A 15760-nucleotide genomic window follows, 5' to 3' on the forward strand; every position below is an offset into this window, starting at 1 on the left:
ACTAACACACATTTAACATACCTAACTAACACACATTTAACCTAGCTAACTAACACACATTTAACCTAGCTAACTAACACACATTTAACCTAGCTAACTAACACACATTTAACCTAGCTAACTAACACACATTTAACCTACCTAACTAACACACATTTAACCTACCTAACTAACACACATTTAACCTAGCTAACTAACACACATTTAACCTAGCTAACTAACACACATTTAACCTACCTAACTAACACACATTTAACCTAGCTAACTAACACACATTTAACCTACCTAACTAACACACATTTAACCTAGCTTACTAACACACATTTAACCTACCTAACTAACACACATTTAACCTACCTAACTAACACACATTTAACCTACCTAACTAACACACATTTAACCTAGCTAACTAACACACATTTAACCTAGCTAACTAACACACATTTAACCTAGCTAACTAACACACATTTAACCAACCTAACTAACACACATTTAACCTAGCTTACTAACACACATTTAACCTACCTAACTAACACACATTTAACCTACCTAACTAACACACATTTAACCTAGCTAACTAACACACATTTAACCTACCTAACTAACACACATTTAACCTAGCTAACTAACACACATTTAACCTAGCTAACTAACACACATTTAACCTAGCTAACTAACACACATTTAACCTAGCTAACTAACACACATTTAACCTAGCTAACTAACACACATATAACCAAGCTAACTAACACACATTTAACCCAGCTAACTAACACACATTTAACCTACCTAACTAACACACATTTAACCTAGCTAACTAACACACATTTAACCTACCTAACTAACACACATTTAACCTAGCTAACTAACACACATTTAACCTAGCTAACTAACACACATTTAACCTACCTAACTAACACACATTTAACCTAGCTAACTAACACACATTTAACCTAGCTAACTAACACACATTTAACCTAGCTAACTAACACACATTTAACCAAGCTAACTAACACTCATTTAACCTAGCTACCTAACACACATTTAACCTAGCTAACTAACACACATTTAACCTACCTAACTAACACACATTTAACCTAGCTAACTAACACACATTTAACCTAGCTAACTAACACACATTTAACCTACCTAACTAACACACATTTAACCTAGCTAACTAACACACATTTAACCTAGCTAACTAACACACATTTAACCAAGCTAACTAACACACATTTAACCAAGCTAACTAACACACATTTAACCTAGCTAACTAACACACATTTAACCTAGCTAACTAACACACGTTTAACCTAGCTAACTAACACACATTTAACCAAGCTAACTAACACACATTTAACCTAGCTGACTAACACACATTTAACCAAGCTAACTAACACACATTTAACCTAGCTAACTAACACACATTTAACCTACCTATCTAACACACATTTAACCTACCTAACTAACACACATTTAACCTAGCTAACTAACACACATTTAACCTACCTAACTAACACACATTTAACCTACCTAACTAACACACATTTAACCTAGCTAACTAACACACATTTAACCTAGCTTACTAACACACATTTAACCTAGCTAACTAACACACATTTAACCCAGCTAACTAACACACATTTAACCCAGCTAACTAACACACATTTATCCAAGCTAACTAACACACATTTAACCAAGCTAACTAACACACATTTAACCTAGCTAACTAACACACATATAACCTAGCTAACTAACACACATTTAACCAAGCTAACTAACACACATTTAACCCAGCTAACTAACACACATTTAACCCAGCTAACTAACACACATTTATCCAAGCTAACTAACACACATTTAACCTAGCTGACTAACACACATTTATCCAAGCTAACTAACACACATTTAACCTAGCTGACTAACACACATTTAACCTAGCTAACTAACACACATTTAACCTACCTATCTAACACACATTTAACCTACCTAACTAACACACATTTAACCTAGCTAACTAACACACATTTAACCTACCTAACTAACACACATTTAACCTACCTAACTAACACACATTTAACCTAGCTAACTAACACACATTTAACCTACCTAACTAACACACATTTAACCTAGCTAACTAACACACATTTAACCTAGCTTACTAACACACATTTAACCTAGCTAACTAACACACATTTAACCCAGCTAACTAACACACATTTAACCCAGCTAACTAACACACATTTATCCAAGCTAACTAACACACATTTAAACAAGCTAACTAACACACATTTAACCTAGCTAACTAACACACATATAACCTAGCTAACTAACACACATTTAACCAAGCTAACTAACACACATTTAACCCAGCTAACTAACACACATTTAACCCAGCTAACTAACACACATTTATCCAAGCTAACTAACACACATTTAACCTAGCTAACTAACACACATTTAACCTAGCTAACTAACACACATTTAACCCAGCTAACTAACACACATTTAACCCAGCTAACTAACACACATTTAACCCAGCTAACTAACACACATTTATCCAAGCTAACTAACACACATTTAACCTAGCTAACTAACACACATTTAACCTAGCTAACTAACACACATTTAACCCAGCTAACTAACACACATTTAACCTAGCTAACTAACACACATTTAACCTACCTAACTAACACTCATTTAACCAAGCTACCTAACACACATTTAACCTAGCTACCTAACACACATTTAACCTAGCTAACTAACACACATTTAACCTAGCTAACTAACACACATTTAACCTACCTAACTAACACACATTTAACCTAGCTACCTAACACACATTTAACCTAGCTACCTAACACACATTTAACCTAGCTAACTAACACACATTTAACCTACCTAACTAACACACATTTAACCTAGCTAACTAACACACATTTAACCTAGCTAACTAACACACATTTAACCTACCTAACTAACACACATTTAACCTAGCTAACTAACACACATTTAACCTAGCTAACTAACACACATTTAACCCAGCTAACTAACACACATTTAACCTAGCTAACTAACACACATTTAACCTACCTAACTAACACTCATTTAACCTAGCTACCTAACACACATTTAACCTAGCTAACTAACACACATTTAACCTACCTAACTAACACACATTTAACCTAGCTAACTAACACACATTTAACCTAGCTAACTAACACACATTTAACCTACCTAACTAACACACATTTAACCTAGCTAACTAACACACATTTAACCAAGCTAACTAACACACATTTAACCTAGCTAACTAACACACATTTAACCAAGCTAACTAACACACATTTAACCTAGCTAACTAACACACATTTAACCTAGCTAACTAACACACATTTAACCTAGCTAACTAACACACATTTAATCTAGCTAACTAACACATATATAACGTAGCTAGCTAACGCTACACAACTTAGCTAACTTATCTAGCTTAATAACAGATATAACCTAGCTAACGCATATCTTTAAGCTGTTAACAACACACAAAGAATCCTCCTCCAACCAGGGGTTAAAATAAACTGGAAACAATCTCAATATTGTGATTAATAGTTTATTTTCAGTCAAATACAGAAAGAAGAAAGAGGCAGTCTCATGCAGAAGCAACAGTAGAGAATATACACCGAGGAGAGCTGCATCTGATGTGAAATTACCGTAATTACCCTAATAGTGCACACTATTTATATTAAAGCAGTGATCATAAAAAAATATCATCACACTCTCAGTCATTCTTCCAGTTTTATGTCTCAACGTCTCCTATGTATTAATGCTGCATGATGTTTTTTCTTCCAAAAATAGGAGTTAAACAGACTACTGCACACTGTAGAATTTTACTATGTGTTTCTACTATTTTCGAATAAACTGAGGATAATAAGTTAATTAAGGTTACCACTACTACTACAGTTGGTGTCACTTGCTTCGATCAAATATGCCTTCAATATCACCATCGAATAATTTGATTTATTGTACATACCTGGGAAGTACATTGTTCCCAGGCGGCATATAAGGGTTTTCAGCTGAGCAGTTAATGTTGATTTAGGCAGTAATTAATTAATAGTTACTATAAAGGAGACACAATTAGTCAGTAGTTCTCAGTTCAGTTCATAGTAATTACTCAGTGATTCCTTGTAGTTAATAGAAAATATTTATGAGTTAATGCAGCACTATTGCTTGGTTCCTGTTTATTTACATATTAACTCTGAAACAGTATTATAAAGTGATACCAAATTCATTACCATTAGGTCATACATAATTTAAATACCATAAAACCAATAAGCCAATACAACAGATACAGAACACAGTAAATGCACACACCACTCAGCACATATAGCAATAATTATACCAGTACACATCAGTGATTTAGAGTAATTCTTGTTCAAATTTCATAAGTTCAAAGCTGGGCACACAAAGCTGCTTTGCTAGATATGTAAAATAATGTTACACTAAAATCAAAGTAAACAAAAGTGATAAAGTGATGCTAGTCAAAGTGTTCCCACAGTAGCACTGACTGCATTTAGTAATGAAGCATTTAGTTTTATGGTAATGTGATTTTTATGTGGTGGGTATTTTTACATTTGAATTATTTCACTAGAACCCTCACGTTGCCTCTGCTTCCTCTGTTCTATAGGTGTTGTGATTCATAGCACTGGTAAAGCTGTTAAGCTACTGCTTTGAGATTAGTACAACTTTAGTCATGCAGCCCTATATAGGCAGTAGAAGAAGCCGTGCACCCATTAATCCACCTGCAGAGCTTTAAACGCGTGGATGAGCTGTAACTTTTAGATCAGCACAAAAATCACAGTGTGATTTGTTACACTGAACACAGTTCTACGTCACGTCACAGACCGTTTTCTTCAGCTGAACCAGACAGCGCGGCAGGAAAGCGCTGAGAATTTTTGCCGGCCCAAATTCAGCCATTGCATCAGTCAGGCTTCCGTTCAGGCTCGGGTTCGGGCAGACAATCTAAACTCTAGTATGCAGAACTATATTACTATTGTTATTAATTTTCCATTCTTTTTAATACCAGGATACTTTGACTTTTATTCCTCTGCCCGGACCCGACCCAAGATTTCCCATCACTTTCTCGGGCTCCAGGAAATAGTTTGTGATGTAGTCATCTGTTTTTTTAAATACTATTTTTATTTATATAAAGCTATGGCATGATAATCACCATATAGCTATTTAACCAAGTATTATTGTTAACAAAAACGAACGAAATAACAAAAACTGAAAGTGAAAGTTCTCCTTAACTGAAACTAATAAAAAAAGTTATTAAAATGAAAAACTAAAATGAACTGAAATTACAAATTGAATAACCTAATTTTTGTGTTTGTTAATTTATTTATAAGCGCTGTTTCCACTACAGCAGTTTAACAGGGGGTGGTGTTGTGCTGATTCTGAAAGGGAGTCGGGTTCTGCAGGGGTCAGATTTCGACAATGCGCTACAACATGCAGAGTGCCTCGTGGTCCGAGAAATTACTTATAATTACAGCGCTCGAGCTAGCCGCGAAATAACGACAGAAAACCCTGAGGAAACTGCAGAATTCTGTATGGGATTAGAATATGAGCGTGAGGGACATAAAAGCATGTTTTTTTGTAGAAAAACAGGAGATGAGGAATAAACTCCACTCAGCTATAAGTCCTGAGAGTAACGCATACACCAGAACACCCCACGCTGCAGGATAAACTGATAAATCTGATAATTTCTGTGAAAATTAGTGAAACCTGTAGAGTTTATTGAGTTTTTGCTGTATCATCTCCTCAGTGAGAATCCCCACCCCATAACCAATCAATGAGCTACAACTGTTTACCCCCCCACTGCTCTTTCATTGTAGAGGCGCAGAATGTCCTAAATGTCCCGTTTTTCAAAGTACAGATTTGGCACGTTACGTCACATGGTTAATATTCCGTCACCATTTTACAATACCTTCACCATAATTAAATATCGTGGTATACAAAAATACCGCCATACCACCCAACTCTATTTCAGAAACACAACACTTACAGAACTTTCTATTTTAAATCCAGTTAGCTACCTCTTTTTTGGAGTTGCCTATTACTAATGAAAATTGTTGTTTTACACACCAGTTCTAGAACTGATCTCAGAGCATTTGTGTTTCTTGAACGTACGTGAATACCTGAACCTCTTCTCACAATCAAAGCAATAATATGATTTATTTCCAGAGTGAATTTTCTGGTGATGTTTAAACTCATTCTGACACCTAAAACTATTCCCACAGTCTGAGCAGTGATACGGTTTCTGTCTAGTGTGAATGCGCTGGTGTAGTTTGAAGGAATTCTGGTAACTAAAACTCTTTCCACAGTCTGAGCAGTGATACGGTTTCTCTCCAGTGTGAATGCGCTGGTGTAGTCGGAGAGTACTCTGATGACTAAAACTCTTCCCACAGTGTGAGCAGTGATACGGTTTCTCTCCAGTGTGAGTGCGCCGGTGTAGTTGAAGAGTATACTTTTGAGTAAAACTCTTCCCACAGTCTGAGCAGTGATACGGTTTCTCTCCAGTGTGAAGGCGCTGGTGTGTTTTGAGAGTATTCTGTTGACTAAAACTCTTCCCACAGTCTGAGCAGTAATACGGTTTCTCTCCAGTGTGAATGCGCTGGTGTTTGAGGAGAGTACTCTGATGACTAAAACTCTTCCCACAGTCTAAGCAGTGATACGGTTTCTCTCCAGTGTGAGTGCGCTGGTGTAGTTGGAGATTACTCTGACGGTTAAAACTCTTCCCGCAGTCTGAGCAGTGATACGGTTTCTCTCCAGTGTGAATGCGCTGATGTCGTTGGAGATGAATATTTAGCTTAAAACTCGTCCCACAGTCTGAGCAGTGATACGGTTTCTCTCCAGTGTGAATGCGCTGGTGTAGTTGGAGTGTACCCTGATGATTAAAACTCTTCCCGCAGTCTGAGCAGTGATACGGTTTCTCTCCAGTGTGAATGCGCAGGTGTCGTTGGAATGTACCCCGATGAGTAAAACTCTTTCCACAGTCGAAGCAGTGGTAGAATTTCTTTGGGCATGTACTTTTCTGCATTTGTTCGGGAGGGGTAGGAGAGGGTATTGGCTGAGTATTGGAGATTTTTGCGGATTCCATGTTCCTCTCCTCTTCTAGTAGTTTAACCTCTATGTGAACTGTTCCTGTTGAGTGCATTTAAGCTAAATTAGAAACAGGTTGCAAAGACGACACTAGGAGAAGAAGATCTGGAACAGGATGGCAGTCATTTCTGGAAGAAGTAAAGAAAAAACAAAACACAAGCTTAGTACAAGTTTTTAGTGTGAAATGAAACTCTCTTAGCTGGCAAACAGAAAATCGGGAAATCTACATGCAAATGACATTATTTCTCACAAATATCCCCCCAGATAAACGGTTTTCACACAGTGAAAAGTTGTAAATGGAGCAGAAAATCTGGAAAGGAACTCAGCTGATAGCTGAGCATGACTATGCTCTGGAAATCTCCATGACCAGCAGCAAACTGGAACTGGAGGAACTGACTCTTCTCCAACAACTCCGAGTAAAATCCCTGTAGAGAAGAAAAGCGAACCCTGTGAAAAACCTTATTATTGAGGAGACGGACCACAGACCGCTGAGTGTCTCTTAACCAATGTTGGTGTCGGTTCAATGAGAAAGTCCCGCCTTTCAGGAGAAACAGCCAATCAGCTTGCTGGTTTTGGTCGGAGCAGCTGACATTAAAACCTGTAAATCTGGATATACAGTGATTTTTCTAAAGGAAAGACAACGGAGCTAACCATGTAAACTGTGATGAGATCACTGCCCTAAAATTGTCTTTTCCAGCGGATCCAACTAATCAGCTAATAAACAATCCTTTATTAGGTTTAAATGTTCAAATCTCTTAGCTCCCTATCGACCATAGATCAACCATTATGTATAATCAGCAGTGTATTAGACACATAAAACCGCCACTTACTTTATCAGGTGCATTTAAACAGAGAAATCTCTAGAATATACAGAACAGTGGGAATAAACACACATAAAACTCCATAAACACACTGAACTGAGCTCTGAATTAAAGTTAGTGAAGCTCTGAGCTGATCGTGAAGTTATTTATCTGTTTGTTATATTTACGCTGTTTAAAAGATGATCCTCACATTATTGAACTACATGGAGAAAACCTGAATTAACAGCATGCACCGGCTCGCACTGTTGCCAGATCGTATGGTTTCATGCCAAATGTCGAGTTGTGTCTGAAATTTTCTGGAGGCCGCCATATTGACAAAGATGTAAAATACACCTATAATAATCATAACTCCACCAATTTACACCCGATTTTCCACACGGATTCACACCTGCTTTCATGCTTAAATACTTTATATTATGCTTTTAATCAAAGAGACATATGATATAGTTTTATTAATTATTAATTTTAATAATTTTATTAATCAAATAAATTGTATTAATTTTATATTCAAATATACATGTTTTTTTTTGTAAAAATGCATTTAATTATCACACATATTGTCTTGTACATTGAACTAATTGCAAATGTAATTAAAAGCATTAATAAGAACTACTTAGCATTTGTTACCTGTCTCCACTCTATAAACTTGACCATGAAATATTATTATTAAAATCCTTTAGAGATGTATTTTTTTGCATTGTTGTGTGAGTCAAAATCGCATTCATGCTTTTATATTTTTTCATAATAAATCATAAAATTCATTATAAACACCACATATTAACACAGGTTATGTACACTATAGAGGATATAACTTTTTACCAGTGGTGTGCAGTGAATACAGTGGGTACTCCTTCTGCAAACACAACAACCTCCCACCTAAACTTAAAATTATATCACTGCATTACTGGCTGTTTAATTAGATAAGGAACCTAGTTAATTAATATGCTTATGACGTATATTTGGTCGTTGCCGTCTCCATTCCCGCGTGCTCTGTGGGCGTGGATGCAGTGATGTAATTCGAAAATCCCTAAAAGTCTTCCAGAGTAGGATGCACTGATGTACCCTCTGTTGGAAGCCTATTCGAGGCGGGTTTTAAGCGGCTTCTTTCGTCTCCTACGGTTTTCAGACAGGTGGCAAGTTGGCGTCACAAAATCAGTTTCCGGGTCACGAAGGAGAGGAGGAGGATCGGTAGGAAAAAGGAGACACTTTTGGGGTTTCTGGACGCAGCCTAGGTATAAGATATCTATGGCAGCGACGTTTACTACAAATCATGATGCATTATGGGAGTTTTTATTGCCCTCAAAATCATGTTCCAATTCCCCCTTACGATTCGGATACTCAAAGAAAAATGTCTGAGATGTTCAATAGTGCTATAACTAGTAACTATGAAGCCGTTTCGGTCCCAGCCTCTGATTTCCACCCTGATGTTCCTCGAATCCACCCGAAACATGGGAGAGAAAGCTGAAGAGCTGCTAGAGCTCAGAGAACAGGACAAACACAGCAGCAGTCTTATGCTCGCTATAGTTTCTCTAAAACGGTGCAGTTTAATGCGGAGGAAATGCAGCGATGCAGAAAGAGGAGTAAAGAGCTGGAAGAACAAGAGTGAGAGCAGTGCAATAAGGAGAAGTTGGAGCTCGGGGGAAAGACTGAAAGACTGAAAGAGAGAGAGAGAGAGAGAGAGAGAGAGAGAGAGAGAGAGAGAGAGATATCGGAGGAGGTGGAGTTTGGAAATCCAATGTTGTCCAAACAACGAGCTATTCCATCAACTGAACACGGACTATTTGAGAGCACGAGAAAGACTTACCATCTAACTGATGATCATTTCTTTCTCAGAACGGACTCCGCTGATCCACAGCGAAGACTGGAACTGTTCAATCCTACAGTTTACTAGCTGAAAGCTCGTGGAGATCCAGTTTCTGAGGAGGGTACGGCGCGAGACCGGAAGCCTCTCTCAGAGCATTGTGATTCCAGCAACACTTGGCCAGAGTCCAAAACGATTTCCTGTCAAAATAAAAGTCCCCGTAAAATGTAATAAAAATCCGTTTTGAGGCTGTAAATGAAATATTATGAACTAGTTTAATATTGTGTGAAGTTTAAAACGAATTAAAAGCTTTTCAAAACTTATAAACACGTTTTAATAATGTACATAAAAGAAAAAGTAAGAAATTGTACTAAAGCTAGTGTTGCTGGGTAATACAGTTCTGCGCTGGGACTTTATCTATATATTTTGACTCAGGACACATAACTCTTTGAGAAAATTAACATTATAAACAACACTAGTTTTATTTCAGTCAAACCTCTGAAATCAACTGATTTTCACTATTTGACTAATATAAAATATGCAGTCAGTGGCTTAAAGAAATATATCTATATATTTTAATGCTACTTTCATTAAAGGGTTATGTGTTCTGAATCATAATATATTGATAAAGTCCCAGCGCAAAACTGTATTACCCAGCAACACTGATTTTAGTACAGTCAAACCTCTATAATCCACAGATTTTTAATCATTCTCTAGTATTAAACAATGTCAGTAGGGGTGGGCGATATGGCTCTAAAATAATATCACGATATTTCAGGGTATTTTTGCGATAACGATATACTTGGCGATATAGGAAAACAGTAAATTATTAATTCATTTCTAGAATATAGTATAAGAGTATAACAGCATAATCATAATGTGGCAAAATAAATAATATAGCATAAAATAATATAATGCTGCAAAAAATATTGCAGAATATTTAGTGCATGAATATAAACTGCAAACGAAAAAAAACAATTATGCAAAAATACACTTAAAGCTTTGCAGTAAATAACAGACTACTTTCAAGACAGAACATCCCTATTATATCACGATATGGATTTTTAATATCATGATATTTCTGTGTCACGATATATTGTATACGATATAATATTGCCCACCCCTAAATGTCAGTGGCTGAAAGAAATATATTTTTCTTTAGAATGTTACTTTTATTAAAGATTTAAGTGTCCTGAGTCAGAATGTTAATAAAGTTCCAGCGCAGAACTGTATTACCCAGCAACACTAGTTTTAAAAAAGTAAAGTCGAACCTCTGAAATCCACTGATTTTTACTATTCGGCCAATATAAAATATGCTGTTATGGCTTAAATAAATATATTTTTCTTCATAATGCTTCTTTAATTTAACATTAAGTCACATTGTTAGACATATCTGTATATGTTTAACAAAGTATTTTAAATACTGATAACATTTACAATAAATGTACATCAATTAACCATTCTTATAACAGTTACAACATTGTACATTTTTTAATTTTTGAATGCCTCAACTAGCTATTAAATGACAAATGTTAAAACATTATTTATCATTAAAATTCCTTAAACTATTGGCTCAGATCATAATTAATTAACAGGATGTACTACATTTTTGTACCACACATTTCTCAACCCAAATGTTTCCTCTCAGTTTTTTCCATTCTTTGAGTATACAATGTTGGTTAAGTTGTGTATTTTTTTTAAACAATGTCAAATTGCTCAAAGTGTGATGTGACTTCTTATTCTTACTGTCACATTCACGCCTTTATTGCAATGTATAGTAATAATATTAATAATAATCATAATAATAATCATTATTATTATTGTTTTTTTTTTATAATATATTATTATTATTATTATATATTATTGTTTTATTGTTTTATTAAACAGAATGGGCATAGATATTTTCATTTGTTAACATGTTTTATTCTGTGTATTAATAGAGTAAAATATGGAGATTTCTTATAAATTAGCAAGCCAATCGATGTTATTTAAAACAAACCTGTGTGACAGAGTGAAAATCCACTTCTTACCTGTCTCACCTTACCTTCTTCTCCTCGGTAAAATCACTTCAAAAACGAATTATTTCTTTTTAAATTTAATATTTTAGAAGCTGACTTTTATTTTGACGGGAAAGTCACATGACTTTCCAGCAACTGTTGCTCATTTCACGGAGCTTTCTCTCAGAACAGCTCCACCCCCAGAGCTTGCTGGGCGTGGCTTTCCCCGCAAACTCTCAAAAACTTTTTTTTTTTTTTGATAAAAAAATTTAGATCTAAATCTGTAAATTTCTAAATGTAAAGATTTTATTTTCTTTTTTCATTTATTTTCTTTTTCCACTCTGTTCACTGTACTGTACACACATTTAACCAAGCTAACTAACACTCATTTAACCTAGCTAACTAACACTCATTTAACCTAGCTAACTAACACACATTTAACCTAGCTAACTAACACACATTTAATCTAGCTAACTAACACACATTTAACCTAGCTAACTAACACTCATTTAACCTAGCTAACTAACACACATTTAACCAAGCTAACTAACACACATTTAACCTACCTAACTAACACACATTTAACCAAGCTAACTAACACACATTTAACCTAGCTAACTAACACACATTTAACCTAGCTAACTAACACACATTTAACCTAGCTAACTAACACACATTTAACCTAGCTAACTAACACACATTTAACCTAGCTAACTAACACACATTTAACCAAGCTAACTAACACACATTTAACCTAGCTAACTAACACACATTTAACCTAGCTAACTAACACACATTTAACCAAGCTAACTAACACACATTTAACCCAGCTAACTAACACACATTTATCCAAGCTAACTAACACACATTTAACCAAGCTAACTAACACACATTTAACCTAGCTAACTAACACACATTTAACCAAGCTAACTAACACACATTTAACCTAGCTAACTAACACACATTTAACATACCTAACTAACACACATTTAACCTAGCTAACTAACACACATTTAATCTAGCTAACTAACACACATTTAATCTAGCTAACTAACACACATTTAACCTAGCTAACTAACACACATTTAACCTAGCTAACTAACACACATTTAACCTAGCTAACTAACACACATTTAATCTAGCTAACTAACACACATTTAACCTACCTAACTAACACACATTTAACCAAGCTAACTAACACACATTTAACCAAGCTAACTAACACACATTTAACCTAGCTAACTAACACACATTTAACTTACCTAACTAACACACATTTAATCTAGCTAACTAACACACATTTAATCTAGCTAACTAACACACATTTAACCGAGCTAACTAACACACACACATTTAACCAAGCTAACTAACACACATTTAACCAAGCTAACTAACACACATTTAACCAAGCTAACTAACACACATTTAACCAAGCTAACTAACACACATTTAACCAAGCTAACTAACACACATTTAACCTAGCTAACTAACACACATTTAACTTACCTAACTAACACACATTTAACTTACCTAACTAACACACATTTAATCTAGCTAACTAACACACATTTAACCGAGCTAACTAACACACACACATTTAACCAAGCTAACTAACACACATTTAACCAAGCTAACTAACACACATTTAACCAAGCTAACTAACACACATTTAACCAAGCTAACTAACACACATTTAACCAAGCTAACTAACACACATTTAACCAAGCTAACTAACACACATTTAACCTAGCTAACTAACACACATTTAACCTAGCTAACTAACACACATTTAACCTAGCTAACTAACACACATTTAACCAAGCTAACTAACACACATTTAACCAAGCTAACTAACACACATATAACCAAGCTAACTAACACACATTTAACCAAGCTAACTAACACACATTTAACCAAGCTAACTAACACACATTTAATCTAGCTAACTAACACACATATAACCTAGCTAACTAACACACATTTAACCAAGCTAACTAACACACATTTAACCTAGCTAACTAACACACATTTAACCAAGTTAACTAACACACATTTAACCTAGCTAACTAACACACATTTAACCAAGTTAACTAACACATTTAACCAAGCTAACTAACACACATTTAACCTAGCTAACTAACACACATTTAACCAAGTTAACTAACACACATTTAACCTAGCTAACTAACACACATTTAACCAAGTTAACTAACACATTTAACCAAGCTAACTAACACACATTTAACCTAGCTACTAACACACATTTAACTTACCTAACTAACACACATTTAATCTAGCTAACTAACACACATTTAACCGAGCTAACTAACACACACACATTTAACCAAGCTAACTAACACACATTTAACCAAGCTAACTAACACACATTTAACCAAGCTAACTAACACACATTTAACCAAGCTAACTAACACACATTTAACCAAGCTAACTAACACACATTTAACCAAGCTAACTAACACACATTTAACCTAGCTAACTAACACACATTTAACCTAGCTAACTAACACACATTTAACCTAGCTAACTAACACACATTTAACCAAGCTAACTAACACACATTTAACCAAGCTAACTAACACACATATAACCAAGCTAACTAACACACATTTAACCAAGCTAACTAACACACATTTAACCAAGCTAACTAACACACATTTAATCTAGCTAACTAACACACATATAACCTAGCTAACTAACACACATTTAACCAAGCTAACTAACACACATTTAACCTAGCTAACTAACACACATTTAACCAAGTTAACTAACACACATTTAACCTAGCTAACTAACACACATTTAACCAAGTTAACTAACACATTTAACCAAGCTAACTAACACACATTTAACCTAGCTAACTAACACACATTTAACCAAGTTAACTAACACACATTTAACCTAGCTAACTAACACACATTTAACCAAGTTAACTAACACATTTAACCAAGCTAACTAACACACATTTAACCTAGCTACTAACACACATTTAACCTAGCTAACTAACACATATATAACGTAGCTAGCTAACGCTACACAACTTAGCTAACTTATCTAGCTTAATAACAGATATAACCTAGCTAACGCATATCTTTAAGCTGTTAACAACACACAAAGAATCCTCCTCCAACCAGGGGTTAAAATAAACTGGAAACAATCTCAATATTGTGATTAATAGTTTATTTTCAGTCAAATACAGAAAGAAGAAAGACGCAGTCTCATGCAGAAGCAACAGTAGAGAACATACACTGAGGAGAGCTGCATCTGATGTGAAATTACCGTAATTACCCTAATAGTGCACACTATTAATATTAAAGCAGTGATCATAAAAAAATATTATCACACTTAGTCATTCTTCCAGTTTTATGTCTCAACGTCCCCTATGTATTAATGCTGCATGATGTTTTTTCTTCCAAAAATAGGAGTTAAACAGACTACTGCACACTGTAGAATTTTACTATGTGTTTCTACTATTTTCGAATAAACTGAGGATAATAAGGTAATTAAGGTTACCACTACTACTACAGTTGGTGTCACTTGCTTCGATCAAATATGCCTTCAATATCACCATCGAATAATTTGATTTATTGTACATACCTGGGAAGTACATTGTTCCCAGGCGGCATGTAAGGGTTTTCAGCTGAGCAGTTAATGTTGATTTAGGCAGTAATTAATTAATAGTTACTCTAAAGGAGACACAATTAGTCAGTAGTTCTCCAGGAGATATGTAAGTCTCAGTAAATAATGTGGAACTAATAGTGAACTGCTAAAATCATTAGTTCAGTTCATAGTAATTACTCAGTGATTCCTTTTAGAAAATATTTAGGTGTTAATGAAGCACTATTGCTTAGTTCCTGTTTACTTACCTATTAACTATGAAACAGTATTATAAAGTGTTACCAAATTCATTACCATTAGGTCATACATAATTTAAATACCATAAAATCAATAAGCCAATACAACAG

The 15760-nt window shown here is 35.0% G+C and overlaps 2 protein-coding genes across 4 annotated transcripts in view; one reads left to right on the top strand and one right to left on the bottom strand.

Annotated features, from left to right (window-relative positions):
• Positions 1 to 15760, top strand: part of LOC111196242 (zinc finger protein 239-like) — a 443969-nt gene that overhangs the window by 333792 nt on the left and 94417 nt on the right. The window lies entirely within an intron of this gene.
• Positions 3595 to 15760, bottom strand: part of LOC111196241 (zinc finger protein 239-like) — a 61606-nt gene continuing 49440 nt past the window's right edge. For 2 of the 3 annotated variants that reach the window (XM_049469171.1, XM_049469172.1), the window contains exon 2: positions 3595 to 7286. In XM_049469171.1, the coding sequence (XP_049325128.1) occupies positions 6134 to 7213 (1080 nt within the window). In that variant the 5' untranslated portion in view covers positions 7214 to 7286 and the 3' untranslated portion in view covers positions 3595 to 6133. Of the gene's footprint in view, positions 7287 to 9783; positions 9951 to 15760 lie in introns of those variants that run through there. The other variant, XM_049469170.1, reaches the window with a different exon arrangement.

The sequence above is a fragment of the Astyanax mexicanus genome, chromosome 1, assembly GCF_023375975.1.
Source record: "Astyanax mexicanus isolate ESR-SI-001 chromosome 1, AstMex3_surface, whole genome shotgun sequence".
NCBI lineage: Eukaryota > Metazoa > Chordata > Actinopteri > Characiformes > Acestrorhamphidae > Astyanax > Astyanax mexicanus.